Source organism: Seriola aureovittata, chromosome 7 (genome assembly GCF_021018895.1).
Source record: "Seriola aureovittata isolate HTS-2021-v1 ecotype China chromosome 7, ASM2101889v1, whole genome shotgun sequence".
Classification (NCBI taxonomy): Eukaryota; Metazoa; Chordata; class Actinopteri; order Carangiformes; family Carangidae; genus Seriola; species Seriola aureovittata.
The window spans coordinates 23,335,522-23,356,551 of record NC_079370.1 but is presented as its reverse complement, the minus strand read 5'-3'; the positions used below and the strand labels follow the sequence as shown (position 1 = coordinate 23,356,551).

Genomic DNA, 21,030 nt, shown 5'->3' with positions numbered 1-21,030 from the left:
CTGGGCTAAATTATTATATAAATGAAAAAAGGCAGATATTGCGACAGTGTCCGAGAAATTATGGAGCCACCATGACTTATGGAAACGTAAGTTTTCCATTGATTGATCAATTTCTGGATGGACCAACAACCCAGCAATCCAGTCCTCTGACCAATCAAAGTTGTTACACATCCACTGATGACCTTCAGACAAGCAGGTCTCTACTTTCAGAAGCTTGGAGTGGTCACTGACTGTCACTGTTTGGCATAGCATTAAATGTTGTATTTTTTTGAAGATGTAACCAAGTGTCAGAATGTATACACAGAACAGAAGTGGGCCAAGCGCAGACCTTAGAGCAGGGACATAGAGTATTATTGACCATATTTACACGGTCGCCATTTTCCTCTGAGGGTAGGAAGCCTTGAACACTTAAATTGCTCTCTCTGTTTGTCAGAGTCTCAATGTTTATATGACTTGCAACCTGGAACACAGCAGTACAACATTGTCCTTTCAGTGACAGCATTTGAGCTCCTCACCTTGAGCTTGATGTCACAGGAAAATGGCCGCCCTGTGAATATGGTCTATTGTATACATCTTTTTGGGTTCTTAAAGATATGACTCTCTCTATTTATGTGCAAGTGTGTTAATTCATCATTAGGCCCTGGGCTACATTAGCATCCTGTTGGGACTGTTGGCAGCTGTAAACAAAGTTTTAAATGACACAACATCTCATCTAATATCATTCATTTAGTTCCAGTAAAGAGAATACTCACAGGAAGAATTCATCAAAACACTGAAAATTGTAAAAGCATAAACGTACTACAAGGTAAGTAATGGGTCGTGTCCTGCAGGAGAGAAAAAAATGCATCCTGGAAAAACGCACTCTCATACACACACGATCACACACTGGCTTTTATCCTGTGACTGAGCGGGCCAGCCAAAGTCATCTGGAAGCTTCCCCATGCCAATGAATAAATAAAGCTGTAATTAGTAAAGAAAACAGCGCCACCTGTTGGTGTCTCACCCCCGTGAACTCAGACCATTATAGGGAGCTGTGGGAAACACCTGAGCCTGCAAAGACTGCGTGTTAAAGGGTTTGGCAGACACAAATGATGTGTGTGTGTGTGTGTGAGTGTGTGTGTGTGTGTGTGTGAGAGAGAGAGGAAGGTTTTTCATGTGGGCCACCCGTGTAACCATGTGTGTTTCAGGGCTTCCATTTGTAAAGAGGCTTACTGAGCATATGTGTCGGTATTGTGAGAGTGTGTGTGTGTACTTGTGCACTCCTCTGTGTTTGTGTGTGTATATTAAGGGGTCCAACTGCATGTCCTGGGGCCCACCTGGCAGTGCAGTGCAGATTCTGGGGCCTGAGCAGCTGGCCTGGGGGCAAGTGAGGGTGTTTGGTGGGAGGAGGTTTGAGAGAGGTGTGGGGGGTCTTCCATGGCCCCTGTCCCACCAGACCCAGACAGTAGGAGGCAGATGGACAGGCCACTGCCAGAGGGCCAGAGGGGCCATGGGGCAGAGGGAGAGGGCCAGCCAAGACCAACTGAGTTCATACACACAGAAAAAAAGAGAAAAAACACACACAAATACATAGTAACAGATGAAATACGTGTGAAAAAACTGCCTTTTGACAGCGGACAGAGAACGGCTGGAAACATACAGCACACAAATTATTTGTTTAACATAAGTTAATGACAGATATTTTATTATAGAAGCTTTTCTGGTGTAGAAAAGTGAGAGCTGAGCTTCTTACCAAATTCATTCCAGTCGACTGTGACTCATCTCTGAGAAAAAAAGTATATTAGTGCCTCTTCGACAACAGACATCCGCTATGTGAGCTCTGCTTTCTGCGAAACTTTCACACAACAACTGGAAGACAAGACGGTGCAGGATGCCAAAAATATCACATGAAAAAAGCTAGATGCATGCATGTTTACATCTATTGTAAAAACCCAATTTATAGTCTCAGCTGTCAGCCAGGTAAACCTTTGTCAGAGCATTAAACGCGTCTATGTTCTTTCCCCCTGAATGAGATGATGTTTTCTCTGGCGCTGGAGCCAAAATCCGATGTTCATCATCGATGTTACACTTTTCTATTACCAAACTGAATTGTCGCTTCTCTGTGAATGTCTGTTACATAATATACATAATAATATACGAAAACATGTGGGGTACCAGAACAATGGCTTTAGAGTGGATGTTCAAATTAATAACATGAATAACGAACAGAGAAAGCAGGCGTGTTACACTGAATCAGAACAGAAAAGATTTAATTGGTATTCAAGGCTGCCATACTGTACATGTATTTGTGTATGACACACACTGATGCTCATAAACATGCATCCGCCATTCGTCGGGTCTCTTTGTAAACTTCCTGCAGCTGCTTTTAACCATGCAAAAGAGGAAAACAAGAAGACTGTGCCCAAAACAACACTGTTTTAAACGCAGACAGTCACAGTGATTTGAGGAGAATATGATTGAGTCTGTGGTATTGACACTGACTTTATTGCGAGCGTGTACTATAGGTGGTGGTGTGGGAGGTAGCCACCGGCTCCAGTAGTCCAGAGAGCCACAGATGCTCCACTGTTTGTGTGTTGACTCTCTGTAATTTGTTTGCTCTAATTTGTTTTGCCGTGCCAGGGGAGTTCCGATTTTAATTTTGCTCTGTGTGTGTTTACCCCTCTTTGTGGATCGCTGATCTGTTAAGCATAGAGAAAGAGAGAGAGCGAGCGAGAGACAGTCAGTGTGGAGGGTGGGCTGTTCAGAGAGCCAAATTAAAAAAGGAGCAGTGCAGATTGTTTTAAGCTCTGGCAGCCCCTTCAGGCCCAAAGGCCTCGCTCGCAGCCTGCACCTGCTCCGTCCCCCCGGGAGCCTGGTTCCCTGATCCGTGGCCCTCGCTTCTCTTCCCCGGGCCCCTAGCCCAGCCGCCTCATCCTCTCCTCTCTGACTTCACACCGTTTCCTTCCCTTCTGCAGTCTCCATCCTCTTATTCTCTCTGTCTCTTAAAATTAAAGAATCATAATAATTAATTTACTTGTATAAAACCTTTCATGCAGAGACAGAATCCAAAGTGCCTTACAGACAAGATTAAAATGAAAGGTCAAAAAATAAAATTAAAATAAAAAAATAAAATAAAAATAAGTAAAATATGTTTAAATTTCTTACCAAGGGAGTTTGCTGCTCTAAGATCCAATGGCAGGTACATAAGAAGGTTATGTAAGGCTTCAGAGATGAGTATAGACTTCAGTTCTAAAGATAGGGGGTAGCCAGAGTTGTGACACAAGCGGCGGGGTGACGTGATCTCTCTCTTTTATTCTATTAGTCAAAATCCTGGCTGCAGCGTTCAGAATTAACTGTTATTTTTAGGAAGCCCAGTAAGCCCTCCATCTCTCCCCTCCAAAAACTCCTGATGCTCCTTTCCTCTCTCCTCCTCCCCAGTGACTTCCCTCCACCCCTCCACTCCTCAGTCCTGGCCTCTTCACCCCTTCTCTCCTCTCCACCACCTGCTCTCCTCTTCATCCCTCCTTCTCTTCTTGCTCCTGGTTACTTTCCTCTTTGCCCCGGCTCAACTTTCTCCATTCCCCCTGATTTTTTTTTTCATCCCCCACCTCCTTGTAACTTTTCCTCTGCTCTCTCCTCCTCTCCTCTTTCCTCCTGTCTTGCCTCCAGCGGCTGGCAGAGTCTTAATCAGCCCCCCTCCGCACCTGAATGATTGCAACTTGTTAGCCTGATTGCAAACACGCAACCACACACATAAAATACTGTCAGGGATATGACAATATCGCACAATAAAAATGCAGTGTGCGGCTCAATAAAGCTGTGTCATGACATCAACACCATTTTATTAACCCAGGACACATGATGTTTAAAATTGTCACAGCTATTCTTTATTGAAATCATCCAGTCTCAGTTTTTATGACTGCACACCCATAGGTAGTTTGATCAGTCAGTCAGCTCTACATACAGTATGGTATACTTTGTCACACATACAATATTTACATTACCGCAGCAGTAATGCTATGACATGTTTCCAATAACAAGACTTCTAGTTTTAATATGGCTTGAATAAAGCAGTCCAACTGTATATGACGCCCAGACTGGGTGAGGCAACTGAAGAGCACACGACCCAGGTCAGGGCAGGTCGGGACGCAGACCACAGGACGACATGATGGAAGAAAGGTTGTTTCTAGATTCTCAGTCCCTGGGTCAAACTCCGGTTTTTCCACCTACTTAGGCTTTTCATTTTAAAGGATCTATTCACCCACACTCTGAAAAGTTCCTCTCAGTCACTGCAAGTGGTACATAACCATGCAAACAGTTTTGGGTTTATGAGATTATAAGACTTCTGTCTCCACCCCAATGTAATGGAAGTTAATACAATTTTGTTTGTGATACTCAAAGCATTAAAAAAAAGCTAATATTTAAAACTGCATTAACTGATTTTTTTGTAAACACAGCACTGACATATTATCACCTTTGACGTTGATATGGTGAGCAACATTAGCATGCATCTGAAGTCATGTTTGTATCCACCTGTTGAATATCACACCAGTGTTCACTTTTTTTTTTTTTTTCTATCAGTGTTTTGCTCTCTACCGACTCCTGAGGGAAAAATGGGGCTCTTTCGCTGCTAAAGGCTCCACCACGTTCACCGGCTAGACGCTAACTTGTCTGTCTGCTGTTTGGTGAACGGTGGGTTTATCAGAGCTTTTTCAATGGAGACAGCTGCCTGCTACGTCTGTAAACAATGCTGATGAGAGCAAACCAAAACAGGAAGACAAAGAGGTAAAAGATGGTAAAATGCTTCATAGAGCTAAGGCTAACACAGCGGAGTTGGTGATACATTACGCATACGTCATTTGGTCCATTTGTTACTGTACAAATTGTGATTGTAGCAGCTTTAAATAATTCAACAGAAACATCCCTTTACCAAAACAATGTCCCTGTTAGTCTAAATCATGTACAGACCTCAGTGGGAACCAGGGCTGTCACATATCTCAGCTTGAATCACTAACTTTTCAAAACAAATTCAAATGTCTGTCACAGTCAAAAATAAACTTCCATGCTCAATAATAACAGTATATGAGCAGGTACACTGGGGAGCTGTGTCAAATGGATAATGATAACACCAAACCACCTGGGAAATAATGTGTGGAAGCATTTTTGGATGTGATAGCATAGATAGAAAGATTATGGATAAAGGTATGGCTGTTTGCTGCCTTTATAAAAAAAAAGCAACTGCCTTACAGTGTCAGCTTGCCACTCAAGTGAGGCAGCGGAGGCACTGCAAATGAAGTGTTACCAGATAGGTTGGGATTAGACTACATGTGTTGCATTCAAAGTCATTTGAATCATTTACACGTACTTCTTTATGACAGCCTTACTCTAAACGGTCTCCATCTGAACTCCTTTCTGATGAAATACTCCCTATGGAAGCTCATGACAAGATGTTGAGTATTATCCAGAGTAACAGGCATTCAAGAGATGTTTGCATGTTGAATTTGAATTTTTCCATGTCAATATTCAATGCTGTGAGCACCACAAATGAAATCCCATTCACCTCTATTGCATTGGGTTGAAGGCAAAACCTTGAAAAATAAAACTAAAACTATCTCCATGACTCAATATCACTACAGGTACGTGAGAAACTATGTTTTGTAATTTGGGTGAACAAATCCTTTAACTTAAGTCACATCTACTCTATATGCACCACAATCTTTTTTTACAGCCATCATAGGTACTGTATTGCCATTACAAGCGTTTCCACCAAGCTTAACATGACAGACAAAAAAGTGAACACTTCCTGACACATTTTGGTCCATTTTTTACTCAGGGTTTTTCACTCAGTGATGTTCAGTCCTGTTTGATTTGGTATCATGCGTCTTTGAGAAGACTTTTCCCATCAACTGCTTCACTGATGACATTCACACAGAGTAACATTCGGACACACAGCCAACATAAGCAGCACTGTCCCCTCACAGCACAATTATGATCAGAACACTCAGCGTCCTGCACTACTGATACACACACTTATGTTTCCCATTCATTTGGCCTATTCTGTTGTCTACCTCCACCCAGCAGACTGTTCCCATTGAAATAAGGTGAAAATACATTTCCACTAGTGCAAAATAACATTTCTCTTTGAGAGAAATAAACAAGCAAGGATTAACAAAAAATATATATTTGACACATATGTTCATATAGAAAGAATAATAATCAAGTGGCACTGATAATAAATTATATTCCAACAAAAGCTGTTGCAGAGTATTTTCACCCTTGACTCTGAGCACTAAGGCTGATCTGTTGCTGTGCTCAGTCACAGTATGCATGCAAAATATACATGCATTCACACATACACACACACAGAGATAGGTTACCTATGAATGGGAACCAGGACACTAAAGTTTAGGAGTGAGGGAGAAATAATTTGCTGTGTTAAATCCACTGCAGGTCCTCAGGGTGGAATGACCTTGATGTTACAGAATGAAGGAGATATCAAACTGACTGCTGCCTCCATCTAGTGGTGAAATATAAAAACTACAGCTCTTCAATAAGATCTAAAGGATCATGAAGTGAATTACCAAAAGCTCCAAGCTCACCAATAACAAGGTGCAAACAAATAATTAATTAACGGAGAGAAATAAGGATGATGACCAGTAAATGAAACAGGCACAAGTCTGCTCATCTTTCCTCCTGACTCATATTCAGTCGGCCGACAAGTGGACCTGGGCTTGTGGTCTGGTGGAGACACATCATTTTTTTGATACAGATTCTTCCCACATACGGTAGCATAGATAGAGGAGATGACGTGAGGACAAATCTACGGCGCGAACTGGCACTCAGTATCAACTGTGTTTCCACTCCAGCACATAGAGGGTTAATGGCTGGGACACAGCAGCTGTTCCTTTTAGCCACATGATCAATCTCCACCTGTCTGAAAAGGTTTGTGCGTTAAGACACATGGCAGAGTGGTGATTAGTTGCGTCATTTCATAGCAAGTGAAGTGCCACTTGTCGTGTCTACAACACTCCTCTGTCGTTGCCGCACTTTTCATGAGACGGTTCCTTTGCGTTAACCTTTCTCACCAGCTTCCACATCTTAGGACGAGACAAATAAGGCAAAGAGAAACTGCCACAGGGGCCGTTCTGATGTTACGGGAGGGGACAAACAGTACAGTAGCATGTGCATTATGAGGTTAAGTCTGTATGCTCTGCATATAAATACCCAGTTTGTCCATCAGGGAGTTGTAACATGTTGGGTATTGGAGGTGGAGGAGCTGGAATAGTCTCTTCAGCTGTGAGAGCTGTTGTCTGGACAGGCTCTTCCAACCAGGTTTATTAAACAAAACTGATTGTTCCAGCCTCCGGTCAGTCTCCATCTGTCAGCCAATCACGGCCTTTCTCAGGTCAAACCTCCAGGTCCGGCATTAACTCCTCCTTAAGCTGAATGTCATTGTCAGACCCCGTGCCCACATCCGAGTCAAAGAGCGAGTGGTCGGAGTCGGGGGAGTGTGAGTGAGTGTGTCCCGCTGAGTGGCTGCTGGCGTCGCTGTCGTCCAGAGTGTCAGTCCTGGAGAAGAGGCCAAAGTCCAGCAGGCCTGTAGGCGACACGCCGCTGCTGCTCTCACTGTCTCCATCGTAGTAAAGATCCTCCACCTCCACAAACCACTCGGGCCAGAACCTCCTTCGCATTCGCTCGCAGAACATGGCCAGGTTGATCAGCTCTCCTGTAAAGACAGACACAGGATTACACAAACAAGCTTTTAAAGATACAGCTAAAACCAGCAGATGCTAACTGACATCGAGAGTTTGATGCAGAGAAAGAGAAGACACTGGGGATACGTTATGAGACAGGTTTTTTTTTTGTCTTCTCTTTCCTACAAGCTCTTTAATTTAAATTATGTATCAAAATGACAACAGAGAACTTTCGTACGTGACATCATATGCTCTGATTTTGCTCTGAAGAGATAACAGACTCGAGCGTTCCCTGCTCTGTGCAAGATGTGAAAACAACAATCAAAGCCTGTGTCTGCAACACTGCATTGCAGTAGAATATTACTGCCATCCAGTGGCAGGAAGAGAGAAATATAACTATGAAGAAGCAGCAGGGAAAACTGTACATGACAATGTAAATTCTGCTTATACACTACAAAAATAAGAGACATAATGAAGCTCAAAGTACAGCAATATTATTTACAGTAATCATGAAATGATTTGGAAATATCTATCAGAAATATCCTGCTTCACTCACGTCTGAATACTGAACAGATCCACTGACCTTTGATAAGTTGTTCTAGTCGTGTCCCAGGTAGAGTCCACATAGCCTGCGCTAGATGCCCAAACACTGTAGCATCTAATGTTGACATCTTAGAGCCCATAAAGTATTTCTTATCTCCTGCAGAACAGAGAAGAGACATCAAGTAGTTTTACAGCTGTGAATAAGATGCTGTCCAATTTTCTTTTTTTTTTTTTAAAGCCGTCTACAGCCATGTTAGCAGCTCTGAGAGGCTGTTCTTTGAGCTAAATGCTAACGTCAGCATGCCAACATGCTCATAATGACAATGTTAACATGCTGATGTTTACCAGGTATAATGTTTACCATGCTCACTGTCTTATTTAGCATGTTAGCGTAGTGGTAGCCACCAGGGTAGCTAATAAAAATAATGAAATAGAGTAATAAGCTATCTAATCCTTTTTATTGGAATTGAAAACACTGTTATAGTTACTAGATTAGGTAGTCCGAGTACTACAATGTTTTAAAAGTAACATGACTCCTAATACTGAAATCTATAGTAGATAAAGCCTTAAAACACTATTTACACTAAATCAATGATATCCTCCTCCTCTGCACCTTTAGAGAATGATCTTCATAATACACTAATTTCACCTTGAAGCTGGAGGAGCGGCACTAAAACATTTTATATTCACACCTCAGCACTTGAGCCTGCAGCAGAACAATAAAAGAGAAGCCACATGGTCCCACAGAATACCGATGCATTCACTCTGGGAACGACTTTCCATTTTACAGTTAGTGGTGGTCAGTTGAAATGGCACAAACAGATCGATGCAAATCACCTCTCTTTCCAGCATCCAACTGTTTATTTCCATCTGAACACTCTGATACTGTATCCTCCCGGCTGACGTCCAGACCTCTCCGTGTTTTCATTCATTCTGTCTATATCTTGATAAAATTCAAGTGGCATTCACCGGCATACTTCTTTTGCATGTTGTCTGAGGAAAGTAAATAATTTGTCTGAAATAATTCAGGGTGAATTACTCATAATGAAGCAGTACTTTATTATAATGTCTCTTAAGTGTACGTTAGGCTGTCACTGGTATTTACTTCATATTTCTCCACAACTGAGCTGAAAATGAGTTTCTGAATAAATCTGAGATTGTAGTGTTTCTCTAAAAGAAATAGAAATCGCTCTACTAATGGCCCGGGGATTTGTAGGGATAAAAGCAGGTAATTTTATTATCCCAATTTAAAAAATCCAGCAACTATTTCATCACATTATGTAACAGAGTTTGGGTAATCCCGTAGCAATGTAGGTTACTGTTCACAGTTTTGATGAGGTAGCTGTTAGTTCTAATTGTTTATATTTTAATGGTTTGGAGAGGAGGCTACATGATTGCTTATCCAAGCACACGTACAAACAACAGTCCTACCCAGCAGTGTGGCCAGTGTTCTCATGTCCTTCTCCATCAGGGCGTAGACCTCCTCCTTGGAGAAGCGTCCGATGCCGTGGCCGTACATCTCTCTGCGCACCATGCTGCCGTTCAGGTGGCTCAGCAGCCACTTCAGTGTGTCGCTCAGCGGGCCGCTCATCGCGAGAAGCTTCTGGGTTTCCTCCAAGTTGTCCACCCACTGACAGTAAGCTATCGTCCTAAAAAAAACACACAGAGTTACAGTGGTTAACTAATTGTGTTCTAGCAGGAATGGGTCTGACACCAAGGCTCTTCATATCATGGATCTTTTAATGCAAATTTATTGTATCTTTGCAATTTGGGCTCTTAGGCTTCAGATCTACATTGAACAGTACTGTACGAGACCGTTTGACTCAGAGTCTTTAAATTACAAGAAAGGAGTTTCATACAGATGTAAAGGTGCTCACAAACAGCTCTGATCTGAGGTTATTTTTAGCAAAATAGGATGAGAAGCTATAGTGTCAGGATCAGGATACAAAAAGCAATTTCTTTACGTCAGCACACGATTCCTCATAGCAGCAATTCCAAATCTATAAAAAGTCATGAATCGAACATGCAGGGATACAGTAGAGTAGTGTCAACAATAAGACTGTTTAATCAGGGGTTCAGCCCGTGTCCTGTTACCAACAAAGCTTTATGTCCATTGACAATTAACCTCATCCTCATCAATAAAAGTGCACCACCACTTCCGTCCCACTGCCCATCCATCAGCTATACTGCTCTCAGCTCGCTGCCAGCACTCGTCATATATTCAGCCCCTAAAACTGTCAGCTTGTTGTTGTGTACATGAGGGGAAATGCTTGGAGTCTGTTGCTGCCTCTCATACAGAAATAGGTTAGAGGAGAAAAGGTGACACAGCTGAGAAACTCCATTACAAATTAGGGTTACAAACTAGTGAACAAAAACGTCGACTTATTGCTGCACTGCTCAGTCTCTTTGTTGAGTCGTCCATTCTCTCTGGCTTGTGTTAAAATGAAAAAAGGAAACCTGGGCAGCTACAGGAGCCATCCTGACGTCAAGGAGAGATTTGTCTCACAGCAGCAGACAGACAGAGCTGGTGTTTACGTACAAACAAGGCCAACTCAAAGCCTCAGAATCCCTCTTTAACTCTGGTCCTATTTATCTGCGTCTCCTCCTTTGTGACTGCAATACATTTAATAAAGGAAACCGATAAAGAAGAATTCTTCCGCCTGGATTCCCCTAATTAATAAACATAATGAAAAGAGTAACCGCTCCTGATATTTGGCACATTCAGTGTCGTTTCTGCTCTTTGATTTGTGATGTTTCTGCAGCCAAGCTGATTGTGTGTGCAGACGCTAACAAGATTAAGCTGCTACATCCTTACACACTTGCACTTTCTCACACCACCTCGCTAGAAATACAGACTGAGCTTCCCCCTCAGTACGTCTGAAAGCCTGGAAGCCACATGTCACTTTCCTGCTGGTAGTTACAAACCCATGAGCCGTGATGTGACTGTAAATAAGCCTCTGTCTCCAGCCTGCAGTCTTCTGGATCACTCTGTATGACTGGTGACTCAATGAAAATTGAATTAAAGCATCTGGCCTACATTACATGTGGGAGTGGTGATTGTCCTGTGACCACATACTACTTCCTGTTACAGTATCTGATATCCCAAGAGGATATACTGTCCTTTGTTTCCAGGTTTGGGGGGGGGGGGGGGGGGGGGGGGGCTTGGGGGGGGGGCTTGGAATCAGACCCCTGAGAGAAAATTGTGATAACAAAATGTTACTGTGCGCTTTATAGAAGCATAAAACCTTTACCTCACTTCACCTGAAAGGTGAAATCAAAACAGGATATTGTTTTATTTGTGTTACTTCTCTTAGCCCCAGAATTTAAAGACAAATGAATATAGTTTGGGATAAAAATGCATTTCTGGGTTAGGGTTCTCTGTAGAAACTGTTTTGCTTAAAATACTGCTGAGGTTTCCAGAAAAATCCAGTGAATTTCAAAGCCGTTGTTGGTATTTTTTTATTTAAATCAGTATTCATTGATTTTCTAGCCACTTGGTCGCAGCAGAACATATTATCATAGCATATTATCAGCTTACAATGTTTTTATGGCTAATGTGTTGGCTAACAGCTGTTTATTTACACTTTAAGCATTAGCTTTCAGTTCGTGTCAATCTGATGAATCTAAGTCCAATATTCACTCTGCTTTTAGTTCTGTTTTGCACTCCACAGACTCCTCAGGGAAATGTCTGACTCTTCATTGGCTAAATGCTAACCGCTAACCTCGTCTGTCTGCTGTTTGGTACTGGGCATGCAGCATATAGTTTGTGTATCTGAGATTTTCACTGAGAACAGCTGCTTGCAGCTGCTAGAAACAAGACTGATGTGAGAGCAGTTTGTGGCCAAAAAAAAAACTTCCTTTCAAAAAGAGTTTGGGAGGAGGAGCTAAAAAGGCTAAAATGCTCTGTCTAGGTTCTTCGTTACAATCAATATCTCTTCTATTACAGTAATGACACAAGTGTTGATTAGTGCAGCTTTAGGAGAAATTATAACATTTTGAAAGAGTATGTTGTCTTTGTTGACCATCAGCTCTAACAACGAATATGTAACAAACTCAGAAAAATGCTAGATAAAGCATAAAGCACATTTGCTACAGTTGGCAGTTCTTCAGTTTCCTGTCATCTTATTCTTATAGCAGCATTAGTCGGACAAGCTGGTGGAGAACAGTGTTTGTATGATCTAACCATATCTCAGTGCTGCTGCTGGCCTGTGTCTGCCACTGCCCTTCCCTGACATAAATAATTCAATCGATAGGTCTATATGTGGGTCTAAACAGGGCACAGGGTGGAAGGAGGAGCAGAGATAAGAGAGCTGGGAGGTGATACAAAGAGAGAGAGAGGAAGGGGGGATGTAGGTTACATGAATGACCTATACTGCTTTGGAGACAGGTTACGGAGTTCCCTCTTTACAACATAAATGATTGAATCTCACATCACACATTTTTTTCCAACTGCAACATTTCTCAACACAAGAAACCGTGAGGTTACACACGTCACGTTTATTTACTCTGTTTCCTCACGGTTAAAACCTTTAAATGTTCCGAATGGGAAGATTTTAGAGGACAACGGGCCACAACACACTGGATCAAACAGTGTTATATCAGTGTGTGTGTGTGTGTGTGTGTGTGTGTGTGTGTGTGTGTGTGTGTGTGTGTGTGTGTGTGTGAGGGGTGTGGGTAGTGAATGATAGATTGAGCTTTTAGGTAATGGAAAACACTCTGAGCCTCTCTGGGCGTGGGAGGAGTGGTATACGATTTCCTAGCAGCAGCGTGTTTCTCACCCAAGGTACCGGAGTGACTCACTGCAGCGATATGTGGCTGATAAAACCGTAGTGATGGTTAGGATAGAGTCAGCCGGGGCTGGAAGGCTGCATAAATAATGCTTAAATTATACAAAAAGATCAAGACTCAACATCTCTTTTTTTTAGCTGTTAAAATCAATGTAACATTATAGTTTTTCAATTAGATAATTGTAGGCGCTTCCTGATATGGTTTTACATTGAGCTTTAGGCATTAAAATGTGTATTTAAATATGAATATGTAAATACAAATGTACATATTCAAGTCAGCAAATGTATAATTTCAGCCCTCAGGCATAACAGTTACATCCAATTACAGAAAATCTACCTTTAAAACATCTACAGTAAAAGTGGCTTCATATTTGGATTTTTCCATTAAAATCACAGGTGTGTGAAACGAGGCTGAAACAAAAACACTACACCACATACACTCCATGTGCGAGCCTCTTACCAGTAGAGGTGTTCTTCGACCATTTTGGTGACGGCTCGGGACACGGCTCGCTCCTGCGGGGTGAGGTTCCTGTTGAGGTTGACACCCAGCTTCTCCTCCAAGAAGTCCACGATGAACTCTGACCCCGAAGCCTGCTCGTGGTTGTACTCGAGCCAGGGCATCTTACCCTGCGGCGACAACTTCCCATCAAAGTAGTTCTGCAGAGGGATACAGCTTCATGTGAGAATATGAATGCGTTCTGTATATCTCCTGATTTGTTTTCCTTTTGCTGATTTTTCTCTCTTCTAACTGCTTCTCTCAAGTCGCCCAACTTGGTGCCATACACAATCCCTTAAGAATTCTTTTTTAACAGTTTGTTTTTCCTTAACTTTTAATTTGGCTTTCTGTAGTGAATCACCGGATACTTTTACCTCTTCGGGTGCCTAAGAAGAACTGACTCCTTGACTGAACTGCAAACCTGCGCAACCAGTGACAAAGAGTCACGACTGAACATTCGGAAGGGTGATTAGCCAAAAAGGTTAGGTGTTGTAAAAATGTTGCACAAGAAGAATATTGTAGACTGGTATTAATAACCTTTCTAGGCATTTATAATGAAAGATCAAAAACTGTATTCTCCAGAAATGGCCCAAAAACATAATGTGAACATATTTGAACTGCACTGAAGCAAACTAGGCATTTGCATACTTTGGAACAGGCCGTCTGGTTCCGCAAACACTGGGGAAACTGCCTTCAGCTTTTATGCCCCAAGCTGCTGGAACATGTACCGAATGATATTAGAGGTGCTCCTACGCTCTGCATCTTTTAAATCTAAAGTGAAAACATTTCTTTTTAGTCCAGTCGTCTGGTTTGCTGGTCTTAATTTACAATTTTATTTTACTTTTATGGGTTTTATACGTCTTATTTTTATTGGACTATTTATTATTTTTTAATCACATTCTATTCCTACTTTTTAATCAAATAACTTTTTGATCTGATCGGTTGTTGGACTTAATTATTTTATTTTCTTAATGGTTTTTAATTCATATATATCATTCATGGGTTTTTAATTAGTGTTTAATATTTTATCTTTACACTATCCACATAGTTTTTGTGGTTGCACCTTCCTTGATAATTCATGCTTTGTGGAGCACATTGTGATTCCACCTGGAATGAAATGTGCTATATAAATAAAGTTTTGCTCGCTCGCTTGCGTACTTATCATTAATCAAGATCACCAAAACTTCTTTGGAGCATTTGGTACAACATCAAGAAAAATCCTCTGGCACTCAGGAAGAAATGTGTTTTGCATTTCTGGCACCAGCATCAGCATCAGCATCAGCAGCAGCAGCAGCAGCGTTGCTGGGAATAAATATTGCAAGAACTGGGAACTGGGTCTGAAGAGCCAACTACAAACAACAACCTACAGAAACTCAAGCTTCACCAGCAGGTATTTAAAGACGGACGTCACAGTAGCAGACAAGCTGTTTGATAACCAGAGTCTCTCTCTGTTGCTTTGACACACACTGACGCAGAGTGTGCTGTGTATCACCTGGTAGGGCAGATCCACCATGCGCAGGTACGTCTCTATTTTCAGGCAGAAAGGTGAGAGGCTGGGCACACCATTCTTTGGCCTGGAGAACTGGTGGAGGATGATGGCGTCTTTAGAGTCCAGCTCCTGCTCCTTCCTACACAGAGAGAAAAACAAAGTCTTTAGTAAATAAAGAGTGTTGTTTGGACTAATCTATGTCTAGTTTATATATATATCGCCAGATCAGTTTGCCTATAGAGGGTAAACATGATTTGTATTTAATCAGTTTTCCAACATTTACTGGTACATTTCGTCTTAAAATCTATATTTCATGGTATGAAACTAAAGTTTAATTTATCCACTTCCCCGATGAATAAAGACAACTTATATAAAAAGATATTAATATTTGCTTTTGATTGACAGTAAGCAGAATGCAAAAGCACTTAACTCAAACACAGTGACATAAGGAAACAAAGGAATCTCTGACATACCAATTTACTATAATGGATTTTCTTACTCAAGTTTGATGCCTTACAGAAATGACTGACTGACAGCAAATGGCTGATTCTGCAGGGAGGGAAAAAAAAAGCTTTGATAACTTTAACCCTGCCAACTGTGTGTAGATACCAGCAGGAACAACAGCAAAGGGACCACTGATAAAAAGCCTCAAAGACAGCAGTGGTGTCCTTTAATGAAAATGTTCAATTGTCCCGAGTCTAGTTCAAAGCTCCAGTGCTGTGAGATAAATACCAAACATAACTCAGCATCCAAACAGAAAGCAGGAGCTGCTGTTTAGTTTCAGGCTCTAACAAACCTTCCTGGGAGGAGCAGGTCACACCTGTAGTTTATTATAGCAGCACTGACAGTCCCCGTGTCCCTGAGCTCTACAACACTCTAAGACAACCCACCAACCAACACATTTTTTTAAATTTGCAGTGACTCAGGTGGCCTCACTTCATTAACTTTCAAACAATAGCCTTGTAGTGGCCTACATTTTGTTGTCCTGGTTCAACTCTGGGGTGGAGAATCTAGACTATGTTATCTATGTAAATGATTTCCTATGTTTACCTGTGTATGTGTAGTTAAGTTTAGGTAACCACGACGACCCCTGAAACCCAAGGTATTATATCTAAGAAAGCTATTTGAGGTTAGCTATTTGAGAGGATGGGAAAAGCTGAGCTAGAATTTATGAGTATATGTGTATATGTGGAAAAGATTGTTGATATTTCCTGTATTACTATACCCGCTCAGCTGAGTGGTATTAAGAGCTTCTGTTAGAGTTGAACTATTGACTACATGAGTCATCACACTGCTCCAGTTTCAAGCCAACACACTGCTGGATATTTCCAATCACTCTCTATAGCTTCAGTCATACTGTATGCCTGCGATTATACTTTATTGTATTGATGTTGTTTGCTCTGTCTGTGGTCCCTGGACTGCAGTGGATGTGAAGTCCCGTTGTCTCTGTAGCAACTGTGTTAAGAGCTGTCACTGTATTATTAGCACCAGGCCTTGAAATAAACAAAGACAAACAAAAAATGAAACATTAAATCATTTGAGAACAGATCAGCAGAAATAGGATATAAAATAGGTCACACACAAAACCAAATAAAACAAAAAAGAAATCCAAAATTCTAATTAACTACACAGTTTTCCTGATCATACCATGGAAACTTTATTTTTGTATTTATTGCCATTTCTCTAACACTTTAACGTGACCCGCTGAAGTTTTGTATGCTGTTTTAAGGAGAAATAGATTTGAATCTATAAATCTACCTGATGTTATTCCTGCAGCACACAGGAAGGTACAAACTTTACAAAGCAGCATCAGCGTCATCACTGTCCAGTCAGACAGACAGACTCTCTCTGCTCTGTTAAGCATCTCTGTTATCACTGGCCAATGCTCTTTAAATTTGAATAATTTAATATAACTGTACAATGGTCAGGCAACATCTCATTTTTCAAGCTTATTTTATGAATAATATATTCACAAAGTAGCCACACTGGTAACCCTCTTGTCATTATGCAGATCTTATCATTAGTGAACTATGTGTTGTAGAATTGGTAAATGGTAATAAATCTAATTGAAGAAGTATCTTCCAGGCTGAGCTTTGCAAAGGGCTTTAGTTCAGAGATGAATTGGAGATCACAAACATCAAAACACTGTTTGACCGCTGCTTCTTTTGCTCTTTTTAACTGCTCCTTTAACTGCAATGTTGTGTTTGGGGTCCTGGAGAAGCTTGGCACTCTTTAACAGCTCAAAAAAACCTACTTAATATTGTGATATCAGTTTGATAAGTCATGACTCTTTTATGAGAACTGCTTATAAATATGATTTTGAATTAATGACACATAAAAGTTTGCTTAAGAAGATATAATTATAGTATAACATACTGTACATTACTTTGTCTGTGAATACGTTAATGGAGAGCAAAATTAATATACTGTACTTTGTTCATGCATAGTCAATGTAACAATTTTTTACTCATAGAGCAGTTAGGTCTGTGGGGGCCTGTACAATGAGAAAATAAAAGGTAATGTCAATAAGACACATGCTGAAGTAGACTGGATGTTTAGGTTTTTGTTTAACAGTGGTGGTTGGTTGTTTTTCTCATGATTGAGAACTGATTTGCAAAAGATATAACCCTTACTGTTGCTGTACCACAGACTATACAGTGTGTGTATACCATTGTGTCTTATGGTGCTGAAACTGTTTCAGGTCGCTGTCTACAGTCACATGGTGCTGAAACCAGTGTGCTTGGTGTGTCTTATGCATCCTATCCTCTGTCCATTTAAATGTGGTGCTGAAATGTCCCTGAGGAGCCACTTAGAGAACCCTCCAAACATTAAGGAGTTCTCATTGAAGGGACGGGGAATAAAAGGCGACCACTGTGGCAGAGCTGCTGCCAGTGCCAACAACACATCACATGGCATGAGCAGATGATGCCGGCAGGCTGCGGGTCCAGCCTCAGTAGCCTGCACGTGATTCAGCAGCAGCATTTCTGCATGAAATGCAAGGTTACACAGATTATCAGGGGGGAGGGTGAGTGAAAGCACAAACTACCAGGCCACTGTCACAGGATGTACTTACTCCCCGGCATTGGCCTGGCCCAAAATAATCCCCATTGACAGGCGCGCATCGCCTGCACTAACAATAGATCCTGAGTTAATCACTTTCACATCGCACGGCCTGATCAGATCCCCCCGTACCAGAGAATACTGCTGCGGATATAGGTGTGTTTTTGCATTATGTCTAAGCAGCAGCTGTGTGTCCCAGGGAGGAGTTAATCAAAGGTCGTGGTGACACTGCAGCGCCCGGAGAGCGCTGGATTTATACACGCTCAGGTGCCGACGGAGCTGGCACGGGAGCCGGCACACGAGCGGACGCGTGACTCGTTTTTTTATTTATTTATTTTTTTTCTCTCCATCTACTGTCGCGTCCTTGGAAGGAAGAAAACAGGGAGTGAAACCACAGCAACCACCGCGAGATTTGTAGACAAATTACATCCCATGGACGCACTTCTATATCCAGCCATGGTTTTACCACAGCCCATTCCAATGACACGGGTCAGACACTGTCAGCAGGTGTGACTGGTAATTAGACCCGCAGATCTGAAGGGTAAATAAAAAGAGCTGCTGATGATAAACAAATCAGCCATGCTGTGCATCCCTACCTGATGGCGAGTAGCTCATGCAGTAGGTAGGCTGCAGCAGCCAGCAGGGCCCCCCCAGTGATGTACAGGGTCTTCTTCCACCAGGAGTCCGAGCCCAGAACCGACATGATGCCTCCGTAGTCCTGTAGAGGGAAGGTGATGATATAGCCATACAAAGACTGCTGCTGCTCGGTGGCGCACAGCCCGAGGGGCAGGCTGTGATTCCGCCCGAGTTCAACCACACACGGCCGGGAAGAGGCGAAGCCAGCAGCCCAGTACATCCTCCCTCCCTCGGTTACAGCCACCCCGCTTCCTCCCTGCTGCAGTCCCCGTTAGGCTTCATCAAACCGCCCGGCGGGTTGTCTACGGCATGGTGGCAGTGCGGCTAATATTCCTCCAGAAAGGCAGACGGAGAAAACATTTCGACACCCTCTCCAGAATGATGCTCGGCACCCACTTCGCCTTCCTTTGCAGGTTTTGGAGAACAACGTCATAGAGCCAGAAACACAACAACCGTACTTCCGGTTACTAATTTCAAAATAAGATTATCTTTTTGGATTGTGTTGCATTTGATGACCTGTGCTCTGTAAGCAGTACTTACATTTTAAAAGCTTTCATTATTGAACTAGTGAAGCTATTGAAAACTAGTGATGCACCGGCTGCATGTCACATATACAGTTACATATACCCCTGCTTTTAATAGCTGAATGTTAACTTCTCATGTTAGGACAGCAAACTGAAGATTATTTGTCTATAAAATGGCAGAAAATAGGCCTAGTAAAAAAAAAAAGCAAATACCTACTACAATTTCCCTGAGCCAAAAGTGACATAATCATGTTTCCAAAGATATTCAGTTTACTATCATGACAGACAGATGTGATTAGTTACCAGGCATAACACATTTCAGAGGCTGGAAATGGACCATGTTTGGCATTTCGCAAACATTAATCAATTATTTGCAGCTAAAGATGCTCTTTACTTATTCAAACCAGCAGGATCAAGTGCAACAATTTAGCCTTTTCCAAAATAGTCTCCATGTTTTGGTTCCTGGTCCTGTACATTATGTAAGCAATTACAGTTTTATTTTTGAGGGGAACTTTCACATAGATTTGGAGAACCCCTCTTAGTTTCTACCACAGGGGTTTCCACAGTTTGTTATACTTGAGCATGAAAGCTCATTCTGGAGCACGTAAACAGTGGTTTGAAAAATGTTGTGAAAATTTGAGAGTTGGAGGCCTTGAGTTAAGGTTCTTTTAATGTTTGTTGTCCTTTCATACATTATTAATAACAGCCATTTGATCAAGGTAATAAGGAGCAGGTGTGGTTTGAACAAAACCAATGCCATTGTTTTATTTTTTTAAACGAACTTGGACAACTTCCGGTATTGATGTGTTAATGCTTGGCAGCTTGATGCAACTGGCCTATTGTCTCCTCCAGTGGAAAAGTCACCCCGCCCTGAGAGGCCCCCCGCATCCCAGTGAAACCAGTAGCCAACCATGATGAACACACAGCCTATTGGCTAGCAACACAACATGACACATAATTCATCTAATATTCATGTAAGAAATTAAATTGTCTGTGGTAGCTGACATATACAGTCCAGTGACTACCGACTCCACCCGCTGCTTTAGTGGATCTGTTTTAGTCTGTAGTCTTGGTTTGTTTAGTCTTTATGGGCTCAATCACTACAAGTAACTAATAACATAAACACAAAAATGTCTTTTTGTGATCTTTGTAAAAAATGTAATCATATTTCCACACATAAGCCTTTGTTCAATTAAAAACTTATGAGTGTGTTAATGCATTCATTGTCCGTTTGCCTTAATTCGTTGAAGGCAGGAAACACTGTGCCACCTGTATTGTAGGTCTACCTTAATAATGAACTTATAATAACTAGTTAAAGTAGACAGGGCAGCATACTTGGAGGTATAAAGGCAGATAGGAAAGTGTACTTACTCTGGAGCAACCTCGGAAGTGCAGGAAGACATTCATCATGACGAGTTATTCCACCTGGTGTGTTGTGAGTGTGTTTGTCGGGCATGCCGAGAGGTGGACAGAGACAACTTGGAGAAAAGAAGATTTCGTAAGCTATAAGAAACAGCTTACATCACCATCTGTATGACCCTGATGCCAGTGAAATCCAGTCTCCTGTCCGTCAACAGGTGCAACCTGTCCGGTTCAACGAGAGGTGCTGAGTTGAAGCCAAACAGGACGAGCGAGCGATGCACATTCAATCTGTCCCACGGTGACGTGAATCAAAGTCTCAACTGCAGCCATGGCTACTGCAAGTTAGGTGCGCACTCCCGCGGCTTCAGGGAGCGCGCATCACAGCAGCAGTGTTTGTTATTGTAGACAGTTGAACAAACGTGGGAATAACAGTCTGCTGCAGACACTGCTGTAGCAGGAA

At 41.9% G+C, this 21,030-nt stretch overlaps 1 protein-coding gene across 3 annotated transcripts; it reads right to left on the bottom strand.

The window, feature by feature from the left end:
* Positions 1-3,843: 3,843 nt before the first annotated feature.
* On the bottom strand, positions 3,844-20,870 carry faxcb (failed axon connections homolog, metaxin like GST domain containing b). Of its 3 annotated transcripts, none has more exons than XM_056381497.1 (7): positions 20,580-20,870; positions 18,645-18,766; positions 14,992-15,127; positions 13,464-13,660; positions 9,648-9,865; positions 8,257-8,373; positions 3,844-7,705 (listed from the first exon to the last, which is right to left on the bottom strand). In XM_056381497.1, the coding sequence occupies exons 1-7, from the start codon at positions 20,616-20,618 to the stop codon at positions 7,386-7,388; spliced, it is 1,149 nt and encodes a 382-aa protein (XP_056237472.1). In that variant the 5' UTR covers positions 20,619-20,870; the 3' UTR covers positions 3,844-7,385. The 3 variants fall into 3 exon arrangements, with proteins under 3 accessions (XP_056237472.1, XP_056237471.1, XP_056237470.1); XM_056381496.1 differs by having other exon boundaries at positions 18,645-19,089; positions 20,580-20,869; XM_056381495.1 differs by lacking the exon at positions 20,580-20,870 and having other exon boundaries at positions 18,645-20,380.
* Positions 20,871-21,030: the final 160 nt, after the last annotated feature.

Bases quoted from the DNA above. Each gene is read 5' to 3' on its own strand.
- faxcb (XM_056381496.1), bottom strand. From the start codon at position 18,904: ATGTACTGGGCTGCTGGCTTCGCCTCTTCCCGGCCGTGTGTGGTTGAA. The intron at 13,661-14,991 runs GTGATACACAGC...ATCCCTCTGCAG, and splicing joins TGGTGGATCTGCCCTACCAG to AACTACTTTGATGGGAAGTT. The intron at 8,374-9,647 runs GTAGGACTGTTG...TCTGTTCTGCAG, and splicing joins AACACTGGCCACACTGCTGG to GAGATAAGAAATACTTTATG.